Here is a 15,388-nt window from a genome sequence, read left to right as displayed (position 1 = left end):
TGGTGTCTGTTACACACAATTCTAGTTAGATGCTCAATGGACGGAACTCACAATATTCTGGATGGTACCGTGAATGTCCCATTCTCTGCCACAGCTAGGAAAGAATCCCCCCCCCCCCACACATCACTGTTAGTTCTCCCTAACTGCAGGGACATTGCCAGGGGTATAATACTGTACCTAGGTACTTTGTGTTATTGATGACTTTCGCCTTTCGCTGTACACAATCATTGCTTATTGTACAGACTGTGTATAACGAGCATTAATCAATGCAAAATTCATAATGCTCCATCATACGTGCCATCCTCTCCTTTCATACATCTATAGGGGGATTTCATTAGGTGCAAGTGTGGTCCTGTGACCCCGTATTCACGGTGAACACGCGTTGCGAATTAAATTTGTAGTTCAATTACAAACATTTATTTTTCAGAGTAAATTCGGGTGTTTTTGGTCACACCCCTCCTGAGCAGGTGAAAAGGTAGGGAAAAGCTTTATTTAAAAAGTATAAATGTCGGGAATTGCTTCAGAACCCCTTGGACAACCCCCCTCCCCCTAATGGCTAATTAGACGTTTAGAAGTTTTCAATTAGCTTCATTGGGCCAACCCAATGTCATTATTGGAGCAAAAAAAAAACAAAAAGACAAAAAACAACAAGAATAATAGCCTCAAATGACCCCAAAATCAACTTTTTCATTCATTTATGCACCTCAAATTTAATTCAAGTATTTATTTCAATAAAAACCATTTCTATATTATTTTTAGATATTTTTATTTAAAAAGTTTTTAAGTGGCCTGAAATTAACCCCAAATCACCTTTTTTTCTACTTTTACATCATTTTCATTTTTTATTTCATTCATTTGTATCGAAATGAAAACGTTTGCCTATTAGAATTTTGTTTCATTTTTTATTTTATTTTTACAATGCACAAATCAGCCATTTGACACCTTTTTAAGAGCATCCAGTACTTTCCTTATGCCAACTAACAGCCTTCTGTATGATTCTGCAGTTTTGGGGTCCAGGAAGGTCACCCTACCTTTTTCATGCTCTTTTCCCAGTATGCTTTTTGGACAAAATTCTCCCAACTTTCCTGCGAGTAGGTGCGACTTGGCTTTTCTCATTGAATTGTCTGTTTCTTGAGTGCATGCATGAATACGAAGTGTGCAAGTATATTGATGCGAGTTCACCTTCTGCAAACTCACACACAATAAAATTCTTCACTTCATCGTATAATAAACTCTGAATCTGTAACTCCCCCTAGAACAATCTTTCTCAAACTCTGTCCTCAAGTCACCCTAACAGTCTAGGTTTTAATGACACACACAAACACATTAGTCAGTTTTATTTAACCATCTGTGAATAAGTATGGAAGTCCTTGAAGCCTGGACTGAGTACGCCTTGAGGACCAAATTTGGGAAACCTCAATGTAACCATTTGTTCCCGAATAAATTTCAACCCCTCCTGTAAGTGCTATGCAAAACACCATTTGCCTATTTATGTATCCAGACAAAGAAATACTTTGGCAGCCATCTTTGTTATGTAGACTCCCAGAATGCTTGCTGAGCCTTTCTTCACAATCTTTCTTACACCCACCCAACCAACCAACCAACCAAACACTAATGTGGTGGTTATGAGGGGCTGAAGCTACAAATTATTTTGCCCTCCTAGTGCTTAAATGTTCAGGGGACTGTCTCTAAAATTTTAATCCCATTGATGTTGCACAGTGCTGAAGTGTAATCACGTAGCACAGTAATCTGCGAAAATGTACGCACAGCAAAAATCTGATCAATCTTCAAGAATAACGACCAGCATTGGATGAAATGTGTATTTACAGAGTGTTATCCTATCTTTGCTTGTATCAACAAAGCTTAAAGAAAATCACAGAGAAAACTGCGGCCCCATCCGCTCCGGCAGCTCTTGACCAATTGTACTAGAAATTGATATTTCAAAAGTTCTGAGCTGCAGATTCCGGGTATTAGGAAATTTAATTTAAGACGGAACAATGTTTACTATAGGAAGAACACATAAATCACCCACCTAATCCAACATGTCTGTGCTCCACCGGTAAAAACCAGCGCATGCACCGAGAGTCTGAATCTTCCGATCAAGTCTGCACACTTCAATAACTAGATGTGTGAATGTTCTAAAACATTCTACGCTGCAGGTAGATCATTCCTGTGATGTATTATATGACAGTACGCAGGCACAGCTTTTCACCAGCCCTGCTGTTTACAAACTGAAAGTCTCCGCAGCCTTTGTATAAGTAATGTTTATGGTGCTGCTCAAAAAACATAAAAGATGTGCTGCGTTGCTGCAGCTGAAAATGCTTTTAAGAGGCGTTTGTCTGGCAAACTCGAAGTGGTAGAAAGCCACCTTCCACTGCACTGAATGGAGCCCTCTAGCCCAGCACTAATCCAGATAAACCCGCACAACAGTTTCCCTGCTCAGCTGGATGCTCAATTTATGGATAATCCTGTCTAGAGTGTAAGCTCTCATGCGCAGGGCCCTTTTCACCATTTGGAGCGGTCTGTACTCGTCTGAAACAGTGCACGTGAACCAGTATTCTGCAGAACATCTTCATTCCTTATTGATCAAACATAAAAAACCGCCCCTGGTTAGGTTTATTAAGCCGGATATACCGTATCACTTAAAAATACCGTATTTGCCGGCGTATAAGACGACTTTTTTGCCCTGAAAAACATGCCTCCAAGTGGGGGGGTCGTCTTATATGCCGGGTGCACTTCAGTTGGGATAGACATAGCTGCCATAGTGGCCTTCCAATACTCGCCTGGTGCGATACAGGGGTGCCAGCCATTTCGGCGTGACCGGCCCGTTCTGCTCGGCGGGAAGCAGCGGCGCTCCGGCCCGCCCCTTGTCTACGCAGAGCTCGCACATGCGGACTTGCGCACTAGTGCCAATTACAGGGAGATGCAGGGACTGGCCGGAGGCGCTGCGGTCGCGTTGTGGCCGTACAATGGTGACAATGACAGGTACTGTAATGGCACTAATACTAATGGCACTCATGTGAAACCGGTAACAATAAATGCACACAGGGGTATACTTTTATACATTTTTGGAGTGTTGCTTGCGCCGAGGAGGGAGTGTGTTTTCTTTAGTGAATTACGTTTAATAAACTTGCACTGTTTTATGTTTACTGTACATGTTTGATAACATACAGCCTTGTGACAGTTTTCCTGCATGTCATAAGCATTCGAATATAAATTAACATGTTGAAATCAAATCTGATGTTCTTTTACGTTTTATTTGGTGTGTGGAAGGTGTGCGGAAGAGGGGGTAGTCTTATACGGCGAGTATATAACAAACTCTATATTTTGAGTGGAAATGTTGGGGGTCGTCTTATACGCCGGCAAATACGGTAATGGCAAATCTACAAGCAGCATTGAAAACAAATTAAGGGGTTTTTGAGAAATTATTTTTACTATAGTTATCTACAAGTATTAACAATATATAAATAAAAATACTACATATTACTATAAAATTGTACAATACTACTCAACAACTGTATTTGCACACACGGGGTGGGCCTCTGACCTGGTGGAGGTGTCCGAGAAAGGCCTGTGCTTGGGCTGAAGTGATGGTTGCTCCCACAGGTATCGCTTGCTTCTGAAAGTCCAGACCGTTTGTCTGTGTGCCTGCAAAGAATCCCAGAACTTTACAATCTGCTCTTTCAATCTGTAACAATTCTAATTGTTGAAAAATTACGGAGAATGTCATGAGCGGCATCATTATAGCATGAGCGGAGTATATGCGCCGACGATGAAGTAAAAAGCAAAAAAAAAAAAAAACCAGCAACGTTTCTTTGGTTCCCAGGTTTCAATCTCAAGAGTCAGCTTCTTGTGGGCTTGGAGAAGTGACTTTATCTCCCTGTGTCCCTGGCACTGAATTACACCGGAAGCTTTTGAGCAGGAAAAATTAATTATGCTGTTAGCGAGCGTCATTTGCAAAACATAGCACGCAAAACAGCAAAAACTTACAGAAGATATTTGTAGTTAAAATGTATTATGAATGTAGTATATATCAGTTTCCTTTGTAGTGGTGCCTATAAACTCAAGAGGCCTAGCTAATTTATACAGCTGTGTCACACATACATCTATACTGAAATCGCACCAAAAAACCCCGTTTAGTGCTGCAAGGACTTTGTGACCGAGCCGCACCAAAACACTAATCTTAAGTACCTAGGGCCCAATTCAGCATGGATCGATAATTAGAGTAAATCGAGCGATTATCTAACGGCTGCACATGCATAGCGTTTGCAATGCGTATGTGCGTGGGATAATAGCGACAGATCATAAATGCTGAATTAGGCCCCTAGTACACTATAAGCAAACTGAGTGCCTGATTTGGGGAGGTATGTAAACCTGATTTTTTACGTACATCTCTGATGGTGGGGCACATGCGCACGTGCAGAAAGCGGCGTCTACGGTCACAAGCAATGCACCTTAAGCCGTATGCTGACTGACAGGCTGCAAGCATTTGGGGGCGGAGCGGTCGCCCCCATTTTCTGTGAGTGATGAGGTCAGGGGTCTTCGGATGCAGATTTCCTGGTGTGAAGTGTGAACAGCCCGGCAATCCTGCGTAATATTAGGGTTAATCAGATGACCGATGGTCAAGGCAAGTGATCTGATGCTGCATCTTCAGATGCAGCAGCAGATCACAAGACGCCTCATGCTGCTTTACCTCCCATAACTGAGGAAAAAAGTATACAATCTAGAGTAAAAAGGCAGATCAGAAAGGAGTGACCCACGCCATGCAACACACGGTCAGAACACACGCGACCGCGCTGCCACGCTGTGTCCCCCAGTTTTTGATGAGGAGATCTGTTCTGCAGATGTGCATAATATAATATTTACAAAAATACTTTTTAAACTATATTAAATAATACAATTAAAAAAACAAACAAAAAAAACAATTATATGAATGGTTTTGAAGGGAAAAATCATCAGTTAAGTGGTTAATCTGCGGCTTATATCAATTCCTTTGCTGCAAAGATAGTAATCCTGTACAACTGGTACACTATGGGGTAAATGTAATGGGTATGTAAAGCACTGTCGACCTTTTAACCAAGTCGGCATTTTGTCTGTGTCGACCATTAGTGGTCCCGATAGTTAGGGTCACTGAATGTGATTACCAACAAAGTGCAAAAATATAATTTCATGTTAAACAATCTCCAAATTCTGATCTTGATTATCCGTTATGTACCACACACGTCATGTAGAATAATGTTAGGCAGATGTGTAGTACGGGGATACATCCTTTAGATGTGTAATTTCAGGAGCCGCTCACCTGTGTTTCCATCTCCACTTTCTGCTGATTTACTGTTTTCTGACGGATTGTTCATTCTTGCATCTGTTTGGGAGAGAATAAAATGATTTCTTGATTTAAGAGGAAAGACGATCAATGAAAAAAAAACCATTAGAATTATTTAAGACTATCAGATAACTTCTTACAAACCCTAAAACACAGGTAATTCTACGTTCTAGTGGCTGGATGGAACCTCAGGAGAAGCATCTAAGGGGCATATTCAACTGGCGGCAAGCTCGTGTAATTACCACGTAGCGCAGTGATAGGCCACTCGATGGAATAACCTTTTCTCAGTGCTTAAACGTGGGGATTACCACACAGAAACTGCGCAATCGATGGCTTTTCTTAGCATGTGGATCCCCAGATTGTGCCGATTTCTCATTGACTTTTCCTTGTACCTCCTGAACAGTCAGATTCTAGGTATTATCTTCTAGAAGGTGCTAGATAAATGATAAGTAGAAGCTGATTGGATGCTAATGGTCAACATCTTCTCTTCTTAAAAAAAACAACAACCGCACTTTAGTAAATATACCTCTCAGTCTCGACAATGTAATCATTATATATTGAGATTGCCGCTAAGCACTCTCCCACTGACGGCTCTAGTTCTGCTCCGTCAGACAGACTGAGCCGCAGCTTCTGGGCCAGGTAAGTATATATTTTTTAAATGGATCTCCACATTTCACCCTTTAAAGTTAAAATACATTGCAATATGGAATAAGCCAACATGTTGAGACAATGAATTCTGTGACGGGTTTTATTTAAAACAAAAGTAATGGAATTACAGAGAAGTATTCTCATACAAAGCGCACAACCCCACATTTATTTACATGTCTGAAGCAAGCAAAATAATTATTTCCCCCACTAAATACCACAGGGTACGCAATTACCCAAGAACCTCGGGACTGCATTTTTACGATGGCACCACTACTGACCCTACAACAGTGGGAGCCAAATGGAGAGAATACAGCGCCAGAGCAGGAGGATGTGTCACTGTGGTGTTGCTGCAGAGGTGAGTTTATGTGTTGCTACAGGGTGAAAGGTGAAGGTGTTGCTACATGGGACGGCCACCCCCCCACTGGCAGAGCATCCTGTTTGGAGACAGAAGGGATCTTTCTGCACTGCTGCAAGGCCTTTTGCACTAGTATAAGTTAGGACGCCAGTTCTTTAGGACGTTACAGTGCCTAGTATATGAAGTGCCTATTATAAAGTGCAAGCTTAAAATCAATAGCAGCGTTATACCGATGTTAAACCGATGAAAAACAAAAGTATACAGACAACAAACCAACATTACTACAAAAGGACTGCATTACAACCACAAAGCTCAAAAGTAATTCTGTGGCCCCTCCACACCTCCGCCATGAGAACTCCAAGACCAGGCTTACCACCTCTCCGGCTGCTGCCCCCCCCCCCCCGGGCCTAACCCTCAAGATGAGCAGGGAGCTACGGGGGGAGAGCACCGGGACCAGGCTCAGCAGGGACATTTCCATCAGACTTCAGTGTGCTCCCCACATTCTCATACCCACCCGCACTGCTCCCATAAGACCAGGACATTTATAAATCTATCAAAATAATGTTATCCTAATTTCCGTTGGTTACCTGCGAATGTTTTCTGACCATACGGGTTTGTTTTTCCCCCTCTTCCACTCCACTCTGTGCTGTTCCTGTAATGTGTACCTCCACCGATTGCACACCCTCCCAGAGTGACCTACGCAGTGCACCCCGGATGGTGGCCTCGGATGGTTCACCTACGGGCAGGATGTTCTTCATGTGGGTATATCATACCTCTACTACACAAGTGTCAGTTTTTCCATATATGCACTCGGCCCTTCTATGGCTCACCAACAGTGTAACCTTCGTAGCGCGTCCAACATGGCTGCCTCATCTAGTACGCTTGTGTATGGGTTGAAAAATACATGGACATTGTGGTTTTTTGGGATCCTACTCTGAGCGTTAGGATGCTACAATATCCCCATTTTGTGTTGTCTCTTCTAGAGGTAGACTATTCCACCCAGGGTAATCCTACGCAGCGCACCCAAGATGGCTGCCTCACCTGGTACCTTGCCTACACCAATCCTGTATTCTGCTTACTGTGTGCTTAAGGTTTTCTTTTTAAGTCTGTGTGGCTTGTCTATTGTGGTATTACTTAAATCAACTGTATTATATGCGTTGTTTTTGAGGTCTGTAAAGTGCCTTGAGTCCTATTGGAGAAGGCGCGCTACAGTATATAACTACAATTACTATTATTATTAGTAAGTTATGTGTATATAACATATTTAAGCAAGTAAAGATTTACAATGGCCCCTTCAATGACTGTGATCTCCCAATGCAAACACCGTTGTGCGCTCCCGGTGTGGAATATACATTTTGTGACCTTCACATTAAAAACCCACAGATCTTAGCAGGGTACTCAGACACACAGTTGTATTGAAGATGCCATTACACATTGACTAGAGATCTCTTCAATTGGATGAAATTGTAGGAACTACAGTAGGAAAGATTACCTGCTAAAAATCGATGTTCCAGCATTTAAGGTAAAAAAGGAAAAGAAATATATATATCTTCATTGCAGCTGTGTGTGCTTCAGCAGCTCCCTGACGGTTATGTTTCAGACTCTAGTTATTCCCTCCAAGTCTGCAGCACACGTACACTGTATACCGGTTAGATATAATTTATATTGTGCTGGAGACTGCATGGCTGTGCCCCTTTACACAAAGTTGGCTTTGCAGAGCTTTCGGGCATTTCCATGGCAATGGCTTGTTTCTGGTTTTCCTGCAAATTCTCACAATTTACAAAGCGCAGCGCTGCTGGGAAATGAACGGACGCAGGTAATCAGCGATGGACAGCTAGGCCCACGGGCCAATGTGAGGAAATATGTCGTGATCAATAACACACAAACAAAATATTGGGATCTCCACTTAATCCTTTGTTGAAAGACCATTCTTGTTCTAACAATTTGGGGCGATTACATTTTCTGGGCGCCTGCAGCTCCTGTCTCATGTGACCTGGGGTGTGAGCGGAAATCAGCGTGATGTAGGGCTTTGGTGCTGCATGTGAGTGCCAGGCGCGCCTTAGCTGCAGTGCATCCTGCACTTAGCGCGGGAGAAGACGCTTTACACGGCTAATCCTGTGCATTTGGATGTGAGTGTGCGCCCGTTTAGATAAGAGTTATGGACTTATTTATAAAGCACAGCTAATTAGCAACTTTGTTAATTCGCCACAATCCCTGCCCCATCGGAGATTACAGTTTCCATTACCTAACACACATTTTAGTTAACAGCCAATCAAACTAACATTGTGCTTTTGGAGCACTGCTGACCACTGTCCCACTTTACAGAGAAGACGCAACAATCCACGTCTGTACGTCTCTAGGTCATCTGTAACAGCCTATAGTATCCTTTCATGGCACTTAATAAGCTCTTCGTAATTTGCCTGGGTAAAATTGTTACCCCCACAGTCAGTGGTGGATTTCCCACTCTACATGAGGCACATTCCTACTGGTGCCACTTGCTGGGGGGCTGCTCAGCAGGTCTCTATTCCCTGCATCAAAGCAGCGAGCCCTTTTAAAATTACATGGGCGAATTGCCCTGATGCATCAATTGGAGGATGGAAACAGGGCTGGCAGTGACAAGAGATTTATAGGGGGCAATTCAATTGTTTGTGGGAGTTTATCTCCTAGCTTAAGAGCAACCAGTCCCAAGGACGCACATACCGTGGAATTCTGCCAGCACCCTCCTGAAGGGAAGCAGAAATCTGCGTCAAGTAGGATTCGGAGCAGGTCGTGAGTGCCTGGCATGTCATAACTGCAGCGCACTTAGCAAGGGAGAAGCTGCTTAACACAGCTAATCCAGTGCATTCTCGCTCAAGAGTGCAGCCATTGTGACCAGCATGGGGCTGGTCATGTAGAACAATTGAATAGCTACCGGACATTTTTTGACAGTAGACAAAATTCTCTCAAACAACTGAGTCACCTCCTATGTGGAATGCAGTGCAACCGGATGCTACCTGTCACTGCTGGGTGACTGTAGCTACACTCAACTGCCCGTGGAGGCCGAAGCCTTTATTTGGTAATGGTCTACTGCAGGCCTGGCCAACCTGTGGCTCTCCAGCTGTTGTAAAACTACAAGTCCCATCATGCTTTGCCAGAGTTTTGCTATTAAGGAATGCTAAAACCGTGGCAGGGCATGCTAGGATGTGTAGTTTCACAACATCTGGAGAGCCACAGGTTGGCCAGGCCTAGTCTACTGTAACGGCATAATAGAATTAATGGGTAAATCTTGGCGAAACGATGAAGCAATTTACTGTATAGTTGCAATTCTGTTTCTGTACAACATTGAACAGAAAATAAGATTTTAAACCTACCGGTAAACCTTTTTCTCGTAGTCCGTAGAGGATGCTGGGGACTCCGTAAGGACCTTGGGGAAAGACTGGCTCCGCAGGAGACATGGGCACTTTAAGAAAGACTTTAGGTCTGGGTGTGCACTGGCTCCTCCCTCTATGCCCCTCCTCTAGACCTCAGTTAGAGAAACTGTGCCCAAAGGAGATGGACAGTACGAGGAAAGGATTTTTGTTAATCCAAGGGCAAGATTCATACCAGCCACACCAATCACACCGTATAACTTGTGTATCTATTAAACAGTTAACAGAATGAAAAAACAACGTAGCATCAGTCCAACCTGATGAAACTATAACATAACCCTTATGTAAGCAAAACTATATACAAGTCTCGCAGAAGTAGTCCGCACTTGGGACGGGTGCCCAGCATCCTCTACGGAATACGAGAAAAAGATTTACCGGTAGGTTTAAAATCTTATTTTCTCTAACGTCCTAGAGGATGCTGGGGACTCCGTAAGGACCATGGGGATTATACTAAAGCTCCCAAACGGGCGTGAGAGTGCGGATGACTCTGCAGCACCGATTGAGCAAACAGGAGGTCCTCCTCAGCCAGGGTATCAAACTTATAGAACTTTGCAAAGGGGTTTGAACCCGACCAAGTAGCAGCTCGGCACAGTTGTAATGCCGAGACCCCTCGGGCAGCCGCCCAAGACAAGCCCACCTTCCTAGTGGAATGGGCCTTGACCGATTTTGGTAACAGCAATCCAGCTGTAGAATGCGCCTGCTGAATAGTATTACAGATCCAGCGAGCAATAGTCTGCTTCGAAGCAGGGGCGCCAACCTTGTTGGCTGCATATAGGACAAACAGTGCTTCTGTTTTCCTGACTCTAGCCGTTCTGGCCACATAAATTTTCAAAGCCCTGACTACATCAAGGGACTCGGAATCCTCCAAATCTCGTGTAGCCACAGGCACCACAATAGGTTGGTTCATATGAAAAGATGACACCACCTTAGGCAAGAATTGAGGACGGGTACGCAATTCCGCCCTATCCATATGGAAAACCAGATAGGGGCTTTTATGAGACAAAGCCGCTAATTCCGACACTCGCCTAGCCGAAGCCAAGGCTAATAACATGACCACCTTCCAAGTGAGATATTTTAACTCTACCGTTTGAAGTGGTTCAAACCAGTGTGACTTAAGGAAACTCAACACCACGTTAAGGTCCCAAGGCGCCACAGGAGGTATAAAAGGAGGCTGAATATGCAGCACTCCCTTCACAAAAGTCTGTACATCTGGGAGAGAAGCCAATTCTTTTTGAAAGAAAATGGATAAGGCCAAAATCTGAACCTTAATGGAGACTAATTTTAGGCCCAAATTCACTCCAGTCTGTAGGAAGTGAAGGAAACAGCCCAGATGGAATTCTTCTGTAGGAGCATTCCTGGCCTCACACCAAGAAACATATTTTCGCCATATACGGTGATAATGTTTAGCTGTCACGTCCTTCGTAACCTTTATCAGAGTAGGAATGACCTCATCCGGAATGCCCTTTTCCACTAGGATCCGGCGTTCAACCGCCATGCTGTCAAACGCAGCCGCGGTAAGTCTTGGAACAGACATGGCCCCTGTTGTAACAGGTCCTGTCGTAGCGGAAAGGCCACGGATCTTCTGTGAGCATTTCCAGCAGATCCGGATACCAGGTCCTTCGTGGCCAATCTGGAACAATGAGAATTGTTCTCACTCCTCTTTTTCTTATTATTCTCAACACCTTGGGTATGAGAGGAAGAGGAGGAAACACATAGACTGACTGGAACACCCACGGTGTCACTAGGGCGTCTACTGCTACCGCCTGAGGGTCTTTTGATTTCGCGCAATACCTCTGTAGCTTTTTGTTGAGGCGGGATGCCATCATGTCTATCTGGGGCAGTCCCCACTGACTTGCAATCTGTGCGAAGACTTCCCGATGAAGTCCCCACTCCCCTGGATGCAGGTCGTGTCTGCTGAGGAAGTCTGCTTCCCAGTTGTCCACTCCCGGAATGAACACTGCTGATAGTGCGCTTACATGATTTTCCGCCCAGCGAAGAATCTTGGTGGCTTCCGCCATTGCCACTCTGCTCCTTGTGCCGCCTTTGGCGGTTTACATGAGCCACTGCAGTGATGTTGTCTGACTGGATCAGAACTGGTTGGTCGCGAAGCAAGTTCTCCGCTTGACGTAGGGCGTTGTATATGGCCCTCAGTTCCAGGATGTTGATGTGAAGACAAGTCTCTTGACTTGTCCAAAGTCCTTGGAAGTTTCTTCCCTGTGTGACTGCTCCCCACCCTCTGAGGCTCGCGTCCATGGTCACCAGGATCCAATCCTGAATGCCGAACCTGCGTCCTTCCAAAAGGTGAGCAGTCTGCAGCCACCACAGGAGAGATACCCTGGCCCTGGGGGACACGGTGATCAGCTGATGAATTTGTAGATGTGACCCGGACCACTTGTCCAATAGGTCCCATTGGAAAGTCCTTGCATGGAACCTGCCGAAGGGAATGGCTTCTTATGTTGCCACCATTTTTCCCAGGACTTGAGTGCAATGATGCACAGACACTTGTTTTGGCTTCAATAGGTTCTTGACTAGAGTCATGAGTTCCTAAGCTTTCTCTATCGGGAGAAAAACCCTTTTCTGGTCTGTGTCCAGAATCATGCCCAAGAAGGTCAGACGAGTCGTAGGAACCAGCTGTGACTTCGGGATATTGAGAATCCAGCCGTGCTGTTGTAACACTTCCCGAGAGCGTGCTACGATGATCAGCAACTGCTCTCTGGACCTCGCCTTTATGAGGAGATCGCCCAAGTATGGGATAATTGTGACCCCTTGCTTCCGCAGGAGCACCATCATTTCCGCCATTACCTTGGTAAATATTCTCGGTGCCGTGGAGAGACCAAACGGCAACGTCTGAAATTGGTGATGACAATCCTGTACCACAAATCTGAGGTACGCCTGATGAGGTGGATAAATGAGGACATGAAGGTATGCAATCCTAATACCTTCAATGAAAGTGACACGCTGTTCAGTAACTTCTCTCGTGATCTAGATTTTATGAGGAGAACGTCCAAGTATGGGATAATTGTGAAACCCTGCTTGCGCAGGAGCACCATCATTTACGCCATTACCTTGGTGAAAATCCTCGGGGCCGTGGAAAGACCAAACGGCAACGTCTGAAATTGGTAATGAAAATCCTGTACCGCAAATCTCAGGTACGCCTGGTGAGGTGGATAAATGGGGACATGAAGGTATGCATCCTTTATGTCCAGAGATGCCATAAAATCCCCCCCTTCCAGGCTGGCGATGACCGCTCTGAGCGTTTCCATCTTGAACTTGAACCGTTTTAAGTAAAGGTTCAGGGATTTTAAATTCAATATGGGTCTGACCGAACCGTCCGGTTTCGGAACTACAAACAGGGTTGAGTAGTATCCCTTCCCTCTCTGAAGCAGGGAAACTTCGACCACCACTTGTTGAAGACACAATTTGTGAATAGCATTTAACACTATCTCACTTTCTAGGGGAGAAGTCGGTAGAGCCGATTTGAAAAACCGGCGAGGAGGAACCTCTTCGAATTCCAGCTTGTATCCCTGAGAAACAATTTCTATTGCCCAGGGAACCACCTGTGAGTGAACCCAGATGTGGCTGAAAAGTCGAAGACGTGCCCCCACTGGGGCGGACTCCCTCAGCAGAGCCCCAGCGTCATGCGGTGGATTTTGCAGAGGCTGGGGAGGACTTCTGTTCCTGGGAACTAGTTGTGCAGCTTTTTACCTCTGCCCTTACCTCTGGCAAGAAAGGACGATCCACGTACTCTTTTGCTTTTATTTGAACTAAAGGACTGCATTTGATAATGTGGCACTTTCTTAGATTGTGAGGGAATATAAGGCAAAAAATTTGATTTACCTGCCATAGCTGTGGAGACCAGGTCCGAGAGAACTTCCTCAAACAATCCCTCACCCTTGTAAGGTAAAACCTCCATATGTATTTTTGAGTAGGCATCACCTGTCCACTGCCGGGTCCAGAGGACTCGTCTAGCAGAAATCGACATAGCGTTTATTCTGGAACCCAGTAAACTAATGTCTCTTTGAGCATCTCTCATATATAAGACAGCATCCTTTATATGGCCTAGGGTCAATAAAATGGTATCCTAATCTAGGGTCTCAATCTCCGCCGATAAGGAATCTGTCCATGCTGCTACAGCACTACAAACCCAGGCCGACGCAATTGCCGGTCTGAGTAATGTACCAGAATGTGTGTAAATGGATTTCAAGGTAACCTCCTGCTTGCGGTCAGCAGGATCCTTGAGGGTAGCCGTATCTTGGGATGGCAGCGCTATCTTTTTTGACAAGCGTGTCAACGCTTTGTCCACCTTAGGGGAGTATTCCCACCGTATCCTGTCCGTTGGCGGGAAAGGATACGCCATAAGAATCCTTTTGGGAATCTGCAGTTTTTTGTCTGGAGATTCCCACGCTTTTTCACACAACTCGTTCAACTCATGTGAGGAGGGAAAGTTACCTCAGGTTTCTTTCCCTTATACATGTGTACCCTCGTGTTCCTCTGTGATATGCAACACTTCTTTTATTGCAATAATCATATATCGAATACATTTAGCCACTTTTGGCTGTAACTTTGCATCATCGTAGTCGACACTGGAGTCCGAATCCGTGTCGGTAGCAGTGTCTGCTATTTGGGATAGTGGGCGCTTCTGAGACCCTGAAGGTCCCGGCAACATAGGGACAGACATGGGTTCAATCCCTGACTGTTCCTTAGCTTCAGCTTTGTCTAATCTTTTGTGCAATAAGTTCACACTAGCACTTAAAACATTCCACATAGCCATCCAGTGAGGTGTCGGCACCGCCGACGGAGACCTCACATTCATACGCTCCCCCTCCTCCCTAGGTGAGCCTTCTACCTCAGACATGTCGACACACGCGTACCGACACACCACACACACAGGGAACCTCTTATCTAAAGATAGTTTCCCCACCAGGCCCTTTGGAGAGACAGAGAGAGAGTATGCCAGCACACACCCCAGCGCTATATGACCCTGGAAAAAAAAACCACTAAATGTTTATCCAGTAGCGCTGTTTACACTTTATATCCGCCAAATTTGTGCCCCCCCCTCCTTAAAACCCCTCTATCACCGTGTATAAGCAGGGGAGAGTCCGGGGAGCTTCCTCTCAGCGCTGTGCTGTGGAGAAAAATGGCGCTGGTGAGTGCTGAGGGAGAAGCCCCGCCCCCTCGACGGCGGGCTTCTGTCCCGCTCAAAATTCCTGAAAACTGGCGGGGGCTCTGTTATATACATGTACAGTGCCCATCTGTACATGTATATACTTATTTTGCCAATGGAGAGCTTTTATTGCTGCCCAGGGCGCCCCCCCTGCGCCCTGCACCCTTACAGTGACTGCCGTGTGTGAGGTGTATGGGAGCAATGACGCACAGCGTTACTGCTGTGCGTTACCTCAGTGAAGATCATGAAGTCTTCTGCCGCCTCTGAAGTCTTCTTTTCTTCTCATACTCACCCGGCTTCTATCTTCCGGCTCTGCGAGGAGGACGGCGGCGCGGCTCTGGGACGGACGGCGAGGGTGAGACCTGCGTACCAATCCCTCTGGAGCTAATGGTGTCCAGTAGCCTAAGAAACAGAGCCTTTAAACTCACAGAAGTAGGTCTGTTTCTCTCTCCTCAGTCCCTCGATGCAGGGAGTCTGTTGCCAGCAGGCTC

The 15,388-nt window shown here is 45.2% G+C and overlaps 1 protein-coding gene across 6 annotated transcripts in view; it reads right to left on the bottom strand.

Annotated features, from left to right (window-relative positions):
- POU2F1 (POU class 2 homeobox 1) overlaps positions 1–15,388 on the bottom strand; it is a 231,352-nt gene that overhangs the window by 56,103 nt on the left and 159,861 nt on the right. For all 6 annotated transcript variants that reach the window (XM_063956745.1, XM_063956739.1, XM_063956741.1 and 3 more), the window contains exons 2-3: positions 5,300–5,362; positions 3,548–3,648 (exon numbers count right to left, since the gene is read on the bottom strand). In XM_063956745.1, the coding sequence (XP_063812815.1) occupies positions 3,548–3,648; positions 5,300–5,362 (164 nt within the window). The remainder of the gene's footprint in view (positions 1–3,547; positions 3,649–5,299; positions 5,363–15,388) is intronic.

The sequence above is a fragment of the Pseudophryne corroboree genome, chromosome 2 (assembly GCF_028390025.1).
Source record: "Pseudophryne corroboree isolate aPseCor3 chromosome 2, aPseCor3.hap2, whole genome shotgun sequence".
NCBI classification, from domain to species: Eukaryota; Metazoa; Chordata; class Amphibia; order Anura; family Myobatrachidae; genus Pseudophryne; species Pseudophryne corroboree.
The sequence above is the reverse complement of the archived record's forward strand: the minus strand, read 5'-3'. Positions and strand labels throughout refer to the sequence as shown.